Consider the following 16,427-nt stretch of genomic DNA (forward strand, 5'->3'; position numbering starts at 1 on the left):
TGGAAGTGGAATGTTCCAGTGTTTACTAAATGCGGGATTGCAGTGTTCTCTGTGTCCTCCTTAGTGACCTCTGTATGATCTAAACCGCATTCTATATGTTTGATACATGAGTCTCAAAGTGCCAGACGTTACAGAAATGTTATTCAAATGTTCAGAAATATTATACTCCTGACCTTCATATTAGTTCAAAAAGTGGGCAGAAAACACAAATTACAGTTTGCTGAAACTGTGTGATGCACAAATAAAATAAAATTATTTGAATAAAAACAAAAGTCACTAAGTGCAAATTACAAGAAAAATGGCCTCGAATACAACCTTAAGTTCACTTTTCTGTCCTCTCAGCTTTTTGTCAGTGCTCCGTGTCAGTGCTATGGTTGGATTTGACATAAGTGAACCATAATGCCCCAAATTAGACTTAAAACCAAAATAGCCACAGGACTGCAAATTATATGGAATGAACTTTTGATCTTTCTGGAATTACAAACTTCTGTTGCAGCAGATTGGTGTCAGTCTGCATATTAGCGCTGGTCTATCTAATGAGCCTTACAATGCATCCTTGTGACCTGTCTTGATAGATGTCAATGAATAATTCACTAAACCAACAGTCAAAAGTGGAAATTTAGTATTCCTCCCCGCTCCGTTGTGAATGCCTACGTATTGCTCTTTTGACAAATCTTATGCTCTTAAGCTTGAAAGAGACATTTTCCAACCCTGCGTTCTTCCAAATAGAAGATTAAGGAGAAAGTAATGAGAAGCCCTTTTCAGAGTTTTTTTTTTTTTTGGCAGAGAGCTTTTGAAGGCTTTTGTTGGTATTTGGAGGAGCAGTCGGGTCTATCACCTCTTTAAGACATGATGAAATGGCTTTTCTCTACAGTCTCATTACCTTTTTTTGATTGAGTTGCTTAGCGTTTTTCCTGTTCGAGTCCTTTCCGCCCACTCTTGATGACTGAGATGTACGTTTAGCACTCCAAATGAGAACTCATTTACTCTCAGCAGGGAGTGAAGATTATGTATTTGTCTTTTTGTACAGGTTCTCATAGTTTCGTGTTGAATAGAGGATACACCTTTGACTGAAGTGGATCAGTTTTAGTTTGATTCAAGCTCTAAGTTAGCTTTCATGTGTTTTTAAAGTCTTTGAATGTCATGACATTTTTATGCACCATGATAGTACTGTTAGGGCTGGTTCACACAGAACAGGTTTTTGGAGAAAAAAACTGTGAGACGCAAGTCAGTGGAACTAAAAATGTGCGTGGTCTAGAAACGTTTAACTTTAAAAATAAATAAATAAATAAATAAAGTAAAAGTCTAGCATGTTTACATTGAATAACAATGGAAAAGTAGAGCATTAGAATGGAAAAACACATTCTGTGTGAGTGGCCCCTTAAACTGTCCTACAGGAGATACAGGTGATTGTGTCACTTTCATTAAACCTTTATACTACTTTTTTTTTTTTTTTTTTTTTTGCCACTAAATTACGGAAAAAGCACATACTCTCGTTCTCACGATCTCACTCCCACTCAAATGCACACATACAGTCTGAACACACACTCACACAGAAATGTTGTCAGCGATAGTTTAGCAACTTAAAAACTCTATGACATTTCTCACTAGCGAGTAATAACAGCACTGTTCTTGAAGTAGGTAAACTTATAGTTTCACTATTAGAGAAGTCTAATTTGAGATGCTGCTACCAAACACTGTTCAGAGACTTAGTTCACCCAAAAATGAAAATTACCCTATGATTTGCTCGTGCCCAAAAAGCCATCCTAGGTGTATATGACTTTCGTATTTCAAATGAACACAGTTGGTTATATTAAAAAATGTCCTGGCACTTCCAAGCTTTATAATGACAGTAAATGGAGGATGAGATTTTGAAGCCCAAAAAAGTGAAACCATCCATCATAAAAGATAGCCACACAGCTCCGGGGGGTTAATAAAGGCCTTCTGAAGTGAAGTGATGCATTTGTGTAAAAAAAATATCCATATTAAAAACTAAAATATCTAACTTCGGACACAGCCGTATGCATCAATTTACGGAGAAAGAGTGAACTCTGACCCAACACGTGACGTATTGCCGAACACGGAAACGCAGAAGAGAGAGCAAAACAAAACACCGGTCACGAATTAGGTCTAAAATGCAAATTTTTACGATTTTATTTGGATGAGCCAGGCCATTAAAAAAAGAAAGAAGAAAGTCATATACACCTAGGATGGCTTGAGTGAGAGTAAATCATGGGGTAATTTTCTTTTTTGGGTGAACTATCCCTAATCACTAATCTCTCTCTATCTCTCTCTCTCTGTAATAACTGCATTAATAATGCCACTTTGCATCGTGGCCGCATTACCACTTTGGGTGTGCATTATTTTCTAATAATTCAATGGCCCTTGATTAATTATTCCTTATGTTACACTTATGGAACATTCATGGTAAGCTTTTTTGAACCTCTCTTTCTCTGTTCAGGCCTCTCGGTAGCTGTGCAGAAGTTCTCCCAGTCTTTACAGGAGTTCCAGTTTGAGTGCATCGGTGATGCAGAAACGGATGATGAGGTGAACATCGGTAAGTGTGAAGTCAATTGCTGATTTGCTACTGCTGATGCTGTTTCAGTCTTGTAAATGTAGGTGGGAATGACAAATCACAAGTGGGATCTCTTTAATATCTCTATTATTTCTCCTAGACAGCAATTAGATTAAATGCAGAGCAAATGGAAATGTTTGCTGAAGGTCTCCAGGGGTGCATTTCCCAAAAACCTTGTTAGTCATCTATGGTGGTAACTTCCATTGAACTCTATTGGTAATGACAGAACTTGCGACCATTGTTCACTTTTGGGAAACGCACCCCTGCTTAGGTTCCCCAGACAACCCTCTACACCCGCATTGGCAATAGAATCACCATTGGCTAGTACAATTTTTTAGTTTACCTACCAGACTTTAGATGGGCACACACAAAAATATGATATACATTATATGTATAGATTGTAAATTAAATCAGCTTATCTTCAAAAAATTACAGATTTTTACAAAGATACATTCATTTGAAAGCATAACAAATAAACTAACAAACATCAGGCAATCAAGCATGTTTTTTATGATAGAACTTGAGTAAATATAACTAAAATGTGGCAACCGTGCATGAAAGTGTATGAATGCATATGTTATATTAAACTGAACTTGGTGATGCTTGAGACGTCACTGGTCATTCAGTGTTTCTATAATACTAACATTAATGCTAATAAAATAACACTTAACACTACTAAAATGTTATAAAATGCGCCAAGGTTTGACAGGCTGCTGGGCTTTTGAATATTACTAATATTAACTAATTTGCTGAAATCAAAACCTGGACGGTGATAAATGAGCACTAGACATTGGGTTGCCATTTGTGCAATTGTTCAAAAAGTCTAAAATAATGACTATTTCCAAACGAACTCTGTCATTTTGACAGGAAAAATAATACGAGAATGAATGTAATGTAGTGTAGTGTCTGAATTCAAAGTGGTATGTAAGACTCTCTCTTTGCATTCATGCAAGAAAAAGCAACAAAGACCATAAATAACAGTGTCTATACACTAGAGCATTGGTTATCAACCTGAACGGCGGCTGAAAACAGCCACTGTATGCAAGCTACATCTCTCGGTTGGATCAAGCAAACCACTGTCAAGCTAGTAAAGTTTTGATGGATGATGATTGTAATGAAGGTAAAGAAAATTACAGTGACATACAGGAGTCTTGCATTAGGCACATGTGAGTCCGTTATTATTGATGCACTAACAAACCAAGGTTGTGCGCTCTCGGCGCACTAATCCCTATAACATTGTATTTTGCATGAACACATTTCAATATATTTGCATAGTTGCAAGTTAATGTCCTGCGAGTGTATTATAATGGATGCTTGCTGAAGACGCGTGTTTTGGAGGAATTTGTGAGGGTTGCTCACTGGTGTTTTTTGTACATATAGGCATCTGTTTCGACATATTCAAAATGTTTTTATTTTTAATTTGTATTTCACTGTGTATAATAATTCTGAATGCATCCGTATAGTAACTATATATGCAGTCAGGTCAAAGCGACAGTTTTAGTGATCTTTTGGCTTCTCCCTGTGGTTCTGTTTGGTATGGCAGGATGACTTGTGCTTATTTAAAGGAACACTCCACTTTTTTTGAAAATAGGCTCATTTTCCAACTCCCCTAGAGTTAAACAGTTGAGTTTTACCGTTTTCGAATCCATTCAGCCGATCTCCGGTTCTGGCGGTACCACTTTTAGCATAGCTTAGCATAGTTCATTGAATCTGATTAGACCGTTAGCATCGCGCTTAAAAATGACCAAAGAGTTTTGATATTTTTCCTATTTAAAACTTGACTCTTCTGTAGTTAAATCGTGTACTAAGACCGACAGAAAATGAAAAGTTGCGATTTTCTAGGCTGATATGGCTAGGAACTATACTCTCATTCAGGCGTAATAATCAAGGAACTTTGCTGCCGTTCCATGGCTGCAGCAGGCGCAATGATATTACGCAGCGTCTCTCACATACGTCTCCATGGTTGCAAGGCACGTTCCCTGTGCAAGCAGGGGCTCACGGGCGCTGCGTAATATCATTGCACTGCTGCAGCCATGGAACGGCAGCAAAGTTCCTTGATTATTACGCCTGAATGAGAGTATAGTTCCTAGCCATATCAGCCTAGAAAATCGCAACTTTTCATTTTCTGTCGGTCTTAGTACACGATTTAACTACAGAAGAGTCAAGTTTTAAATAGGAAAAATATCAAAACTCTTTGGTCATTTTTAAGCGCGATGCTAATGGTCTAATCAGATTCAATGAACTATGCTAAGCTATGCTAAAAGTGGTACCGCCAGAACCTGAGATCGGCTGAATGGATTCGAAAACGGTAAAACTCAACTGTTTAACTCTAGGGGAGTTGGAAAATGAGCCTATTTTCAAAAAAAGTGGAGTGTTCCTTTTAGAGCAGTACTTTTGAAATGTAAAGAATGTCTGCGTTGAAGTATTCAGGAGCTTTGAATCTGTCTTAATAGGGCTGCACTAATAATCGAAATCGTATCGAAATCATGAATCAGCTTAGTGAAATTGGCTGTGATTTTTTTTTTTTTTTTTTTTAGATTTTTAATTATGTAAATGTGTACACAGCGTGTTAGTTAAGAGCTGCTCTGTGATCAGTAGTAAATGATGTTCCATGAAAGCACTGCAAAGCAACACACGTCAAACACACAAACTTTCCAAACATGAAAAGCATTTATGAACCTTTTGTCCAACAAAAGACAACATTTAATTACGTTTTTACTCCAGACTTAATTCATAACGTCAGTCGAGTGTTTGAAATAGAATTTTGATTAGCATTGCATTATAAATGTACTTTATTATTACATAAATACCCACGAAGGCTTGAGGAACACATATAAACCATGTATTGTCATAGACGTCTGTTTATTATATTCATGTTTAATCAATAAAAGCGTTTCTATCTTCTTTTTAGTCCGTCACAGCGATAGTATGATGGCCATAGGGGATTTCCTGGAATGATGTGAGTTATATTGCAGTACTTCTGTGAGACATACACTCCTGAACAAAATCATAAGACCTGGGGGAAACATTACAAGTATTCGAATTTCACACTATTGGATCGTAACCAGGTTGTAAGTACTGCTTCAAAATGGCAAAAGAAAAAACAGGAGCAAGAGACAAATAATAGAGGGTAGGCAATTTATTAAAAACTGCATTTAAACTCAAACAGGCTGTTCATCAGCTTATCAAAAGTTTAAGACCATAGCCCCCCTGAAAAAAACAAAAACTCCACAACAAAACCAAAAGTGTCAAAAATGGACTCAGTAGTGAGTAACCACACCATTCTTGTTGATCACCTCAAACCCTGAAAAAAACCCAAAACTCCACATTTTGAAAGTCTCCTCTGTCTGACACACTCATTTCAGGTAGTGGAGTTTCTTCTAATTGGCTGATGAGTTGAATCAGGTGTGTTTAATTAAGGAGAAAGACAAAACCTGCAATGTTGGGGGTCCTCCAGGAACAGGGTTGAGAAACACCGGTGTAGTGGCTTCACGAAGGGCATCCACGGTCTGGAGGTGACGTTCGTTTTTTTTTTTAAACTTCCTTTGCCATCCATCCCCAAACATTCTCAATGGGATTTAGATCAGGGAACATGCAGGATGATCCAAAAGAGTGACGGAAGAAGTCCTTCATCAGGCGGGCTTTGTGAACTGCAGCATTATCCTGTTGGAAGACCCAGTCATTACCGCACAGATGAGGGCCCTCAGTCAAGAGGGATGCCTGCTGCAACATGTCCACATAGCCAGTCGCAGTTTGACGCCCCTACACAACCTGAAGCTCCATTTTCCCATTGAAGGAAAAAGCACCCCAGATCATGATGGAACCTCCTCCACTGTGCCACATAGAAAACATCTCCAGTGGGATCTCCTTGTCATACCGGTAACGTTGGAAGCCATCAATTTTTCTCATCAGAGAATAAAACTTTATTTCCACCTTTCAATGTCCCATGTTTGGTGCTCCCTTGCAAATTCCAATCGAGCAACTTTGTGGTGTGGGAGGAGACCTTTGAAGACGTTTTTTGTTCTTTTAGCCCTTCTCTCACAGATGCCGTCTTATGGTTATTGGGCTGCAGTCAGCATCATTAAGGGCCTTAGTTTGGGTCGAGGATCGACTGTGAACAGTCCGTCAGATCCTTCGGCTCAGTGCAGGTGAAATTTTTTCTGGGTCTATCATTTGACTTTTTTTGTCTCATAACTCTCAGAATCTTTTAAGAAATGTAAAATAACTGTCTTACTGCGTTCAACCTCAGAGCGACGGCGCGTTGCGAGAGCCCTTGCTTGTGCAGCTCTACAATCCTGCCACGTTCAAAGACAGAAAGCCTTTTTGCCTTTGCCATCAGGAGATCATGACAGTGTGACTGCCTGAAGGACAGTGACATGAAAGCCATATTTTTGCGCAGATTTGAACTTTTCAAGGCTATGGTCTTAAACTTTTGATCAGCTGACGAACAGCCTTTGAGTTTAAATGCAGTTTTAAATAAATTGCCTACTCTCTATTTTTTGTTTCTTGCTTCTGTTTCTTCTTTTGGCATTTTGAAGCAGTACTTACAACCTGGTTACGATCCAATAGAGTTAAATGCGAATACTTGTAATGTTTCCTCCGGGGTGAAAATAGGAAAAATAATTCCTCTCTCTAAAGAACTTTGAGGGAAACCTATAATTAATATGTTTTTCTCCAGTGTACAAAAGTGTACATTCGAATGATTTCTGAAGGATCATGTGACATTGAAGACTGGCGTAACGATGCTGAAAATTCAGCTTTGCATCACAGGAATAAATTACTTTGTGAAATATATTCAAATAGAAAACATTTATTTTAAATTGTAATAATATTTCACAATATTACTGTTTTTACTGTATTTTTAATTAAATAAATGTAGCCTTGGTGAGCAGACAAAACTTTTTTTTAAAAAACATTAAAAATCTTAGTGGTTCCAAACTTTTGGACTGTACTGTATTTCATATTAAATACATGGGCTCCATTTTTGCATACCTGCTGACAAAAATTAAGAAATTATTGTCACAGATTTTATCATAATAATATAATATTTCATGGTTTAAAAACAAACACATTTCTCTTTGCTGCAGAAGTACAGTATAAGAGGAAATGTCAAACATCTTAGGGGGGTCTTGCAGTATTGATTTGAAGAAGGAGGGGGCCTTGGAATAAAAAAGATTGAGAACGACTGCACTCGAGTTTATGATCTGTCAAAGAACAGTGTGAATCTATTCATATCAATGGGAATAGTACGCTGTAAAGGCGGAGTAGAAAACATAACTGTATGCGGTCCAGTTCACTTTATTCACGCTTTTTCAATATCGAATGGCTCTTTGCGTTCTCATAAATGAGATAATGCATTTTTTCCTGTCAAATGCTCAGTCAGCGGGTTCTAGTGTTGGTGCCCTAAAGCAGTCATAGGATACAACACACAGTCAAAATAAATCTGCGCTAAACTTATTCTAAGCCTATATCTAAAAATTAACATTTTATTAGCCAGTGAATGGCTAACAGCAACCATTATTATTTTGTCCCCTAGCTGGAACTTTAGTAGCAATTGATTTACTCACAAGGAGTTTCAGAAGAAAGCTCAACGATCACTCAAACTATGCTCATACCTTTTCTCATCAAATATAAATATTTTGATGTTTTTTTAGAAGAAATATCTGAGAAAGTTAATTTGTACATTATAAGAAGTCTATTAAGTCACCTAAGCTATAAAAGAGCAACATCTGAGTGATAAAATGTTCTTCCAAATCCATTAAAGACAATCTGCTTAACCATTCTGAGATTATTTCAATGGAAAGTTCCCTTAATGCTCTGAAGAATATTTTCCTTCCCAAATCCCAAATGTCCTGCACGCTGTCACAGATGGATGGGATTGTCATCTTAATCAAGACCTATCCTTGGAAATTCCATGAGTTCTTTTACTTTCGGCTATTGATCAGAAACTTTTTAAAGTCTTTAACATATGAGCAGGCACAGAAGGACTTTGTTTTGATTAATAAATGTATTCTCTTATGAAAGCAAGCATTGGGTATGCTGATATCCTGTCCCAATCCAGATTTAGCTCAACAGCTCAAGGCAGGTCTCAGTGAGATTGCCTGCCCAGCATGCATAATGTATTGTATTGATTTGCTTACATTCCAGACAAAAAGGTTTCATCTCAGCCCTTTAAAAGATCAGAGTAGCTAATTGTGATTTGTGTCAGAGATTAACGAAAATACAGACCGCTCACCCTCGGTGGTCACTGAGCAGATGTGCTGAGAGTTCAAATACTCTGAAGAGTTGATCACTCATTCTGTTCTGTCTCTTTTTGCATCCATTCATCTCTTCTTGTCCTCCTCTCATTCCACCGTTCTCTCCTTATGTGTCATTACTTGGTTTATTATCTTCCTGTCCTGCTCTGTGCATTGTGTGCTGGCTTGACACTCAGACCATCTGCATCTAACAGTTGGCTTCCTGTCTTTCCGTACTCCCGATCGCACAAAGCAACCTGTCATTTAGCCTACTACCTTTTCCCCTATTTTTCCTATGGAATCTGATGGGAGAAAAGCTAATTAAATGTGTTGAGGTGTGGCAAAGCAAGCTCATAATGGAGTTCAATTTGGCCCTTTTATATCCCCATCTGGTCATCAGATAGGAATGTTGTGAATATTTGGTGTATTTTCCCCCTATTTGTGTGGTTAAAAGGGATGTTGGGCAAGCTGACCATAGTGGGAATATTTTGGAAGGTAGCAACACAAAGGCATCTTTACGGCTGTTTAGCTGATGGACAGCTTTAATGGACAGAAGCGTTGATATGTAGGAAATAATAGGGCTACAGCTATTGATTTACACGTGTACTGTGGCGGAATGATTTTGGTTTGCATTCCATGGACAAGTGAATGTGGATGAATCCTGTGGCTGCATGTTAATGCAATCTCCTTGACATGAATCCAGCATTTTGTTCATAGTCCGTTCAGTGACACTCTGATGAATACTGCACACAAAAATAGCAGGCCAGGCACTTTGCAAAATTGCAAGATTCAATCTAACAGGTTTGGGCAACTTTCAGGAATGTAGTTGTGGAGATTCGCTTAAAGGGGACATCGGATGCCAATTTTCCACAAGTTAGTATGATTCTTTAGGGTCTTCATGAAAGCCTGTACCATACTTTGATTAAAATTTCTTAATGGTTGTGTAAAAAAGAACACCCTTTTTACCTTGTCAAAAACAGCTCTGTTCACAGCGAGCCATTTCAGTGCATGTCCCTTTAAATGATAATGAGCTACTGTTCACCCCACTCCTATCTTCCATGGGCGGGCTGTAAACAATATTTGGCAGGTACTAGTGTTGTCAAAAGTACCGACTTCGGTACCTATCGGTACTGAAATTTTAAAAACGTGATGCTTTGAGCGCTGTTGAGCGGATTCGTAAACATCTCTGATTGGCCATTGTGTTGACGCGCTCATCAGATATGCCTGTGATTGGCTACAATGATCAACGCGTGGGAGCATTTGAAAGCACACGGAAGTGTTTGAATTTGAAAGCGTTTTGTCAGTGGGAACGCGAGTGATTGAAAGCAAGCGTCTAACAGTGGACCGATTCGCGATAGACGCATGCTTTCAAACACTCCCATGTGTATCTGTGTAAGCGCTTAGTGAAGAGATTAACTGATGATTATTTACAACGTTTTTACAGCGTTGATCATTGAAGCCTATCACAGACATATCCGATGAGCCGTGAAAACAACGGCCAATCAGAGATGTTTACGAATCCACTCAACAGCGCTCAAAGCGTCACATTTTTTAAATTTCAGTACCGACTATGTATTGAAGTCGGTACTTTTGACAACACTAGCAGGTACTGTATTGCATTGAACTCACCATTCTTATTTATGCAGTTATAGATGCTCAAAAAAACGATTAAAATACATTTGAAAATTACTTGTTTGTCATTAACTAACACCTTTACAAACCTTATTGTAGTGTTACCATGCTATCTTTACATAAAATGTACACAGTTTGTAATAAGACAGTCACCTTAATGCATTGTTCATTATAAACGTGCAGTTATGAATTACAGTGAGAAGGTTCTAAATAGAAATGACGACATATATGTTTGTTCGACTGTATTATTTTGATAATGAACAAGCTGCAATGTCATGTTTGCAGTGCTTTGTTGTGTGTGCGTGAGGCGCCGGCGCGATCAAACAGCATTCTTTGCAGGAGACTTGCCTCATCGTCATAGCAACGGTTCGTGGCCAGGACAGAATACATCTGAGGTTGTTGTTGTTTGTTGGAATATCATACCACACTGCTCAGACATTCCCCGAAACATGTTCAGTTGGGTGAAAACAAACTCCGACCTATGGCAACGGATGCCGACAAGGGTATTGCACTAGCTGCATCTCATTTCGGAGGCTGCATCCTGATCCAACAAACTCCAATAGACATGTTTGTTGTCGTTTATCTGTGCGGTGTGAACTGGCCTTTAACTTTAGCCTTTAACTTTAGGCCTTTAACTTTAGAACTTGCTAACTAGCACATTATTAGGAAAGATTTGCAAAGATTCATTAAAAAAAAACTGTGACGATACTCACGTCTTCTGGAGGTACTGATCCATCCTTCAGGAACTTTTTAGCATAACAAACTTTTTAGCGCAGACATAAACGTATATTCCCTTCAAAAAAAAAATGAATCCATTACGTCTTCAGCGGCTCAGATGTCGAGAGTAAAGGATGACTGCCATGTTCATTCTTATATCCAATAACAAAACACCTCAGTTGCTTTGGAGACATTCTTGTCTACACTTGCATGACATCGAAACAATGGCCGACTGTTTACGGTGTACTCAGGGACGGGTCTATGCTAAAACGGCAGTGTCCGTCAAGAGTCGTGAGAGGGGCCTGTGCAAATTTACATCACTTTGTCAGATCAAGCCGTCCACAGATTCTTGGCAAAGTGCTTATGATTTGTGGGGATTAAAAAAAGCACTGGGTGGATTTTTATCATTATAGGGTGGTTGTGTAGACACACAGTCAACACAAGTGAATTTTGCATCCGATGTCCCCTTTAAAGGGTTAGTTCACCCAAAAATGAAAATTCTGTCATTAATTACTCACCCTCATGTCATTTCATAAGACATTTGTTCATCTTCGGAACACAAATTAAGATCTTTTTAATGAAATCTGAGAGCTTTCTGTCCCTCCATTTACAGCCTATGCAACTACCACTTTTCAAGCCCCAGAAAGGTAGTAAAGGCATCATTATTATTTACAAAATATTAATCTCCAACGCACGTTCACGCAACAAAATCTGTTCTCATGTCAGCACAACATGCATGCGTCATGGTGCTCTCGTGAACGTGCTTTAGAAATCCAGAAAGGGCTGCCACAATTTAAATTCAGCAATGATAGTTGGGCTCAGAAAACATCCTCCATTGGTATAACTAAAACCTGAGTGACGTGAGTGGCATGACTTGACACAACAAAAGCAAATGTAACCCATATAATTAGTGACACAACAATTATAATGGTGCGTTCACACCAGACACGACTTGTGCGAATAAATTGCGCTATTCGCGCGTAGTTGTATGCTTGAACATTTTGAGTTTACTCGATTCATTTGCGCATGACATTCGCTACATTCGGGGGTAAAATTTACTTCACAACAGACGCGAATTCGCGTCATGAGAGGGGCTCTCCCCCTTCTTTAAATATGTGTCCCAGACTCTTCCACACACTTCCTCTGAATAAATACACAACTCGTCAGCGGAAAAGTATAATAGCGGAAAAGGCGAATAAGCTCAATTTGCCGGCTTTAGCTAGCTTGTAGTCTCAATAGTTATATAGCCTGTAGCTCAAACTTACCAGATTGTCCGACCTCCTCACTTACTTTCTTCCAAGCAAGATCATTTTTATTCCTTTTTCTATAAAAGTATGAAGATGTATCTTACAGCGACAATGATTTTGTCCTCCATTGTTGTTTCGGATTTCTGCCTCCATTTTTTTTACAGGGGACCTATAATGCCCCTTTTACAATATGCAATTTAAGTTTTTGTTGTCCTCAGAATGTGTCTGTGATGTTTCAGCTCAAAATACCCCACAGATAATTTATTATAGCTTGTCAAATTTGGGTGGGAGCATAAACACGCCGTTTTTGTGTGTGTCCCTTTAAATGCAAATGAGCTGGTGCCCCCAGCCCACTTTCCAAAAGAGGGTGGAGCTTTAACAGCTTGCGCTTCAGTTGCTCAACAAGCTTTCAAACAAGCTTTCTCGGCTTTCAAATTTTTGTCCATTTTTTAATGAAATTCAAATAATAAATGGCTTTTTGACGCTCTTAAAGGGATAGTTCACCCAAAAATTTCTCATTATTTCCAAACCCATTTCCAATTGCCAGGCCATGATTAGACTTTTATAGATAAGATCATTTAAATTTAAAACAGTTTATTTAATTGCTTAATAAAAATAAAATAGTTTTTAAATTATACTTAAATTCACAGCTGTACAAAATAGCAGTATTATAGCAGCCATCAGCTATTCTGCCTTCTAGATAATGCCACTGTTGGCATCGATCATTGAAGACCCCATATCGGTTGTCCATTAGAAACAAGTTCTCATCTATCACTCTTCATGGAAAGTTTTCAAAGTGTCTGGTATTTCTGTTGTGCTCCCATAGTGTCCCAGCCCTAAAAGGGTAAGATTACTCTTACTGAAGAAAAATGTAATTGTCTTGTGGAATCAATCTGGTCATCGATGAAAGTGAGCTTGACCGGACCTCTCGTGTGCTGTGGGACCAGAATCTTGATGTAGCTGAGCTGCAATCTACTTTGAAGCTCCAACCAGTCTGTGTCGCATCAGCAGTCTGTCTGGGAGTACAGACAGGGTCACCTGACCTCCTATCGATTTCATTCCATGACTTCCTGCTGTGACATTCACAATCCACACCAGTTATCCTGAAATCAATCTCACTGAAAGATTGATGTAGCTATAGAAATATTAATTGTCCTAAAAGTACAAGTTTCATTTCAACTGTGATCGGCCGATGACTGTTGCCGCCCATACTTTCTGTCTTTTTTACTTTTATTGCTCTTTGTGTCTTTCCAATTGTCTCACACAACTGAGCTGTTCAGCTGTATTTTCAAATTAATAAAATACGATTACATACTTATTCTTTAACTGACCAAAGTGTGTAAAGGGAGAAGGTTACATTAAAAACATGCATTTTAACATTAGATGTTAAATTTTGATGTTAAATCCACTATTGTTTTATATAGAATTGTTCTATTGTCTACACAGTATTTAATTTAATGCAATTACATTGCAATATTAGAAATAACTATTAAATTACAGAAAAATTTAGCAAAATCCCTTACTTTACTTTTTCAATGGAAAAGTAATTAAATAACAGTACTTAGTAATTAATTATACCCAACACTGTATCAAACATTTTGATGAATCATCTTGCACTACACAGCTTTTTGTCCAATCAGATGCCTCCTAGAATGTTAAAGGGTTAGTTAATCCAAAAATTAAATTTCTGTCATTAATACTGAGAGGGCGTTCTGACATAGAAGCCTGGATTGTCTATACAACTTAAACAGCGTAGGAGACTGACAGGTGAGAGAAGAAATTGTTTAATAAAGTCGTTATTTTGTTCTGTTTTTGCACACAAAAAGTATTCTCGTCGCTTCATAACATTAAGGTTGGACCACTGCAGTCACATTGACTATTTAAACGATGTCTTTACTACTTTTCTGGACCTTGACTGTGGTAATTTTGTTGCTTTCTAATGGAGATTAAAAAAAAAAAAAAAAAATCTATTAATTTGTGTTCTGAAGATGAACAAATGTCTTAAGGGTTTGGACCGACATGAGGTTCATGAGTAATAAATGACAGAAATTTAAATTTTGTGTGAACTAACCCTTTAATGCCCTGACCCCATTTTCACCTGACTAGGAAGTAGCTAAAAAAAATTGTATCCTTTTGATATGTCCTACCTAAACTTTCTGTTCCATAGGAAATACTGCAATAAAGAACACTTTTAAATTAAATTTTAAAACAATTTCTTGTTGAAGCACAGTATCATGTGCGACTGGTCTTGATTTATGGATAATGCATTCGGGGTTTCTAAATGAGAGGGCGATTCCATGTCTGCCTATTTCATCAGGACTTCTCAAAAGTATGTATGTCAGATCTCTTTTGTCTCGAGCCAAAAGCCCATTTCACAGAATGACTCATCACTTCTGTCATTCTCCCCATTAACCTGTGAATGATACATACGCTCTAACCCCTTTTAGCCGCTATATCCTGCCTTAAGTACCTCATATAGTTCAATAGAGACATTTATCCACAGCTTCTACCCTTATCTTCCACATCAAATCTTTCTCAGTCTCTCCCGTTCATTTCCTGTTCTCTTCTTATCTTTTCACATTCAGTTTCTTACTCTCTCTACTTCTGATAAATAAATACACAAAGACACTTTCACTCTGCTAAAATGTGGTATTTCCCAAATTCTCTATTAAAATCTTAAAACATAATATATCTAAATAAGCTATATATTTTTACATTGGGAAAATGATTAAATTTATAAATATTTTAGTTCTTGAAATGTAACATTTCATAATCCTCTTGGGCAACAGTGGCTGTTATGTCAAAATGTTGGTTCATCTGATAAATATTTTAAACGAAACATAAACTATATATTGAATTTCATCAAAAGCTAGACATACAGGAGCTAGAAAAATAATATTGCCCAGCCATAATGTTGAGTGTTTTTTGTGCATAGCTGTCATTAATGAGTGTTTCTGGATTCTTTTGGGAGATGGCAGTCTTGCGTTCAGCTGTTCGTGGCTGCTAAAAGCCAGGGAGCGTAAATGGACACAAAGAGAGTGGACAGGCTATCTGGGCCGGTGGTTTGATAATTGTGTTTATAGAGTTGGCAGGCTGAACTTGACCAAGTGTCCAAGCTCAAACAGAGGTAAAGTCCATCCAGAGAGAGACAGCAGCTGTCTCTCATCCACACCTTGTTTAAATGAAGCGATGGATCCATCAGTGGCATGCAAACGCTGTTCTGAGGATTCACAAGCTGCTATTGTGCCACAGCAATATGCAGAAGGTAGTGCCAATGCTTGATAAGATGGTGGGTATTATTTTGAAGGAGGTTTACGTCGTAATGAAGCATGAAAAATTAGCTTCTGTTATCATATATTCACGTTTTTGGCTACAGGAAAAGAAAGCATCATAAAAGTAGGGCGACAACTAATGATTATTTGAATTATCAATGAATCTGTTGATTATTTCTTTTAATAATTGATTAATCAGTCAAAGAAAAAAATCCAAAGATGTTATGTTGTCCTCCAAACAGTGTGCAATTTAAAGGCAATGAAAACCAATATAGTGAATGTATCTGTGTAGGCTATGTGCAATTATGTACGAAAAAGGGGGTTGAAATTTAAACTGATTCCTTTTCTATTGAGCTTCATCTGTTTGTTTGATTATTTATTTCCAATTTTATGAAATATTAAGTAAAATAAATATAAATTCTAAATATATTGGCTTTATATCGGCCACTCTGCTCTAAGATATGGCATCAGCCATCAAAAAATCTATATCGGTCAACCACTATTATGCACTGAAAATAAGTCTTGAGCACATTAAGTGGCACAGACATCCGTCAAAGCACATGAAAGGGCAAGCTGAAGTCAAACTATAAGCTTTTGTTTGAATATGTTTAGGACAACCTAGGTTGTGCACTTTTCCCACATCAAGTAAGATGCATTTTGTCCATAGAATATTTTCACTGATGTAAAGTGACATGACTGGCAGATGTTTTTCTGCGCATAGTGTGTTTGCGCGATTAATTGATAAATA

General features: G+C 37.7%; 1 protein-coding gene across 5 annotated transcripts in view; it reads left to right on the top strand.

The window, feature by feature from the left end:
* The window catches only part of LOC137023097 (rho GTPase-activating protein 42), a 165,064-nt gene that overhangs the window by 41,372 nt on the left and 107,265 nt on the right, over window positions 1-16,427 (top strand). For all 5 annotated transcript variants that reach the window (XM_067389737.1, XM_067389738.1, XM_067389739.1 and 2 more), the window contains exon 2: window positions 2,462-2,557. In XM_067389737.1, the coding sequence (XP_067245838.1) occupies window positions 2,462-2,557 (96 nt within the window). The remainder of the gene's footprint in view (window positions 1-2,461; window positions 2,558-16,427) is intronic.

This window comes from Chanodichthys erythropterus, chromosome 7 (assembly GCF_024489055.1).
Source record: "Chanodichthys erythropterus isolate Z2021 chromosome 7, ASM2448905v1, whole genome shotgun sequence".
NCBI lineage: Eukaryota > Metazoa > Chordata > Actinopteri > Cypriniformes > Xenocyprididae > Chanodichthys > Chanodichthys erythropterus.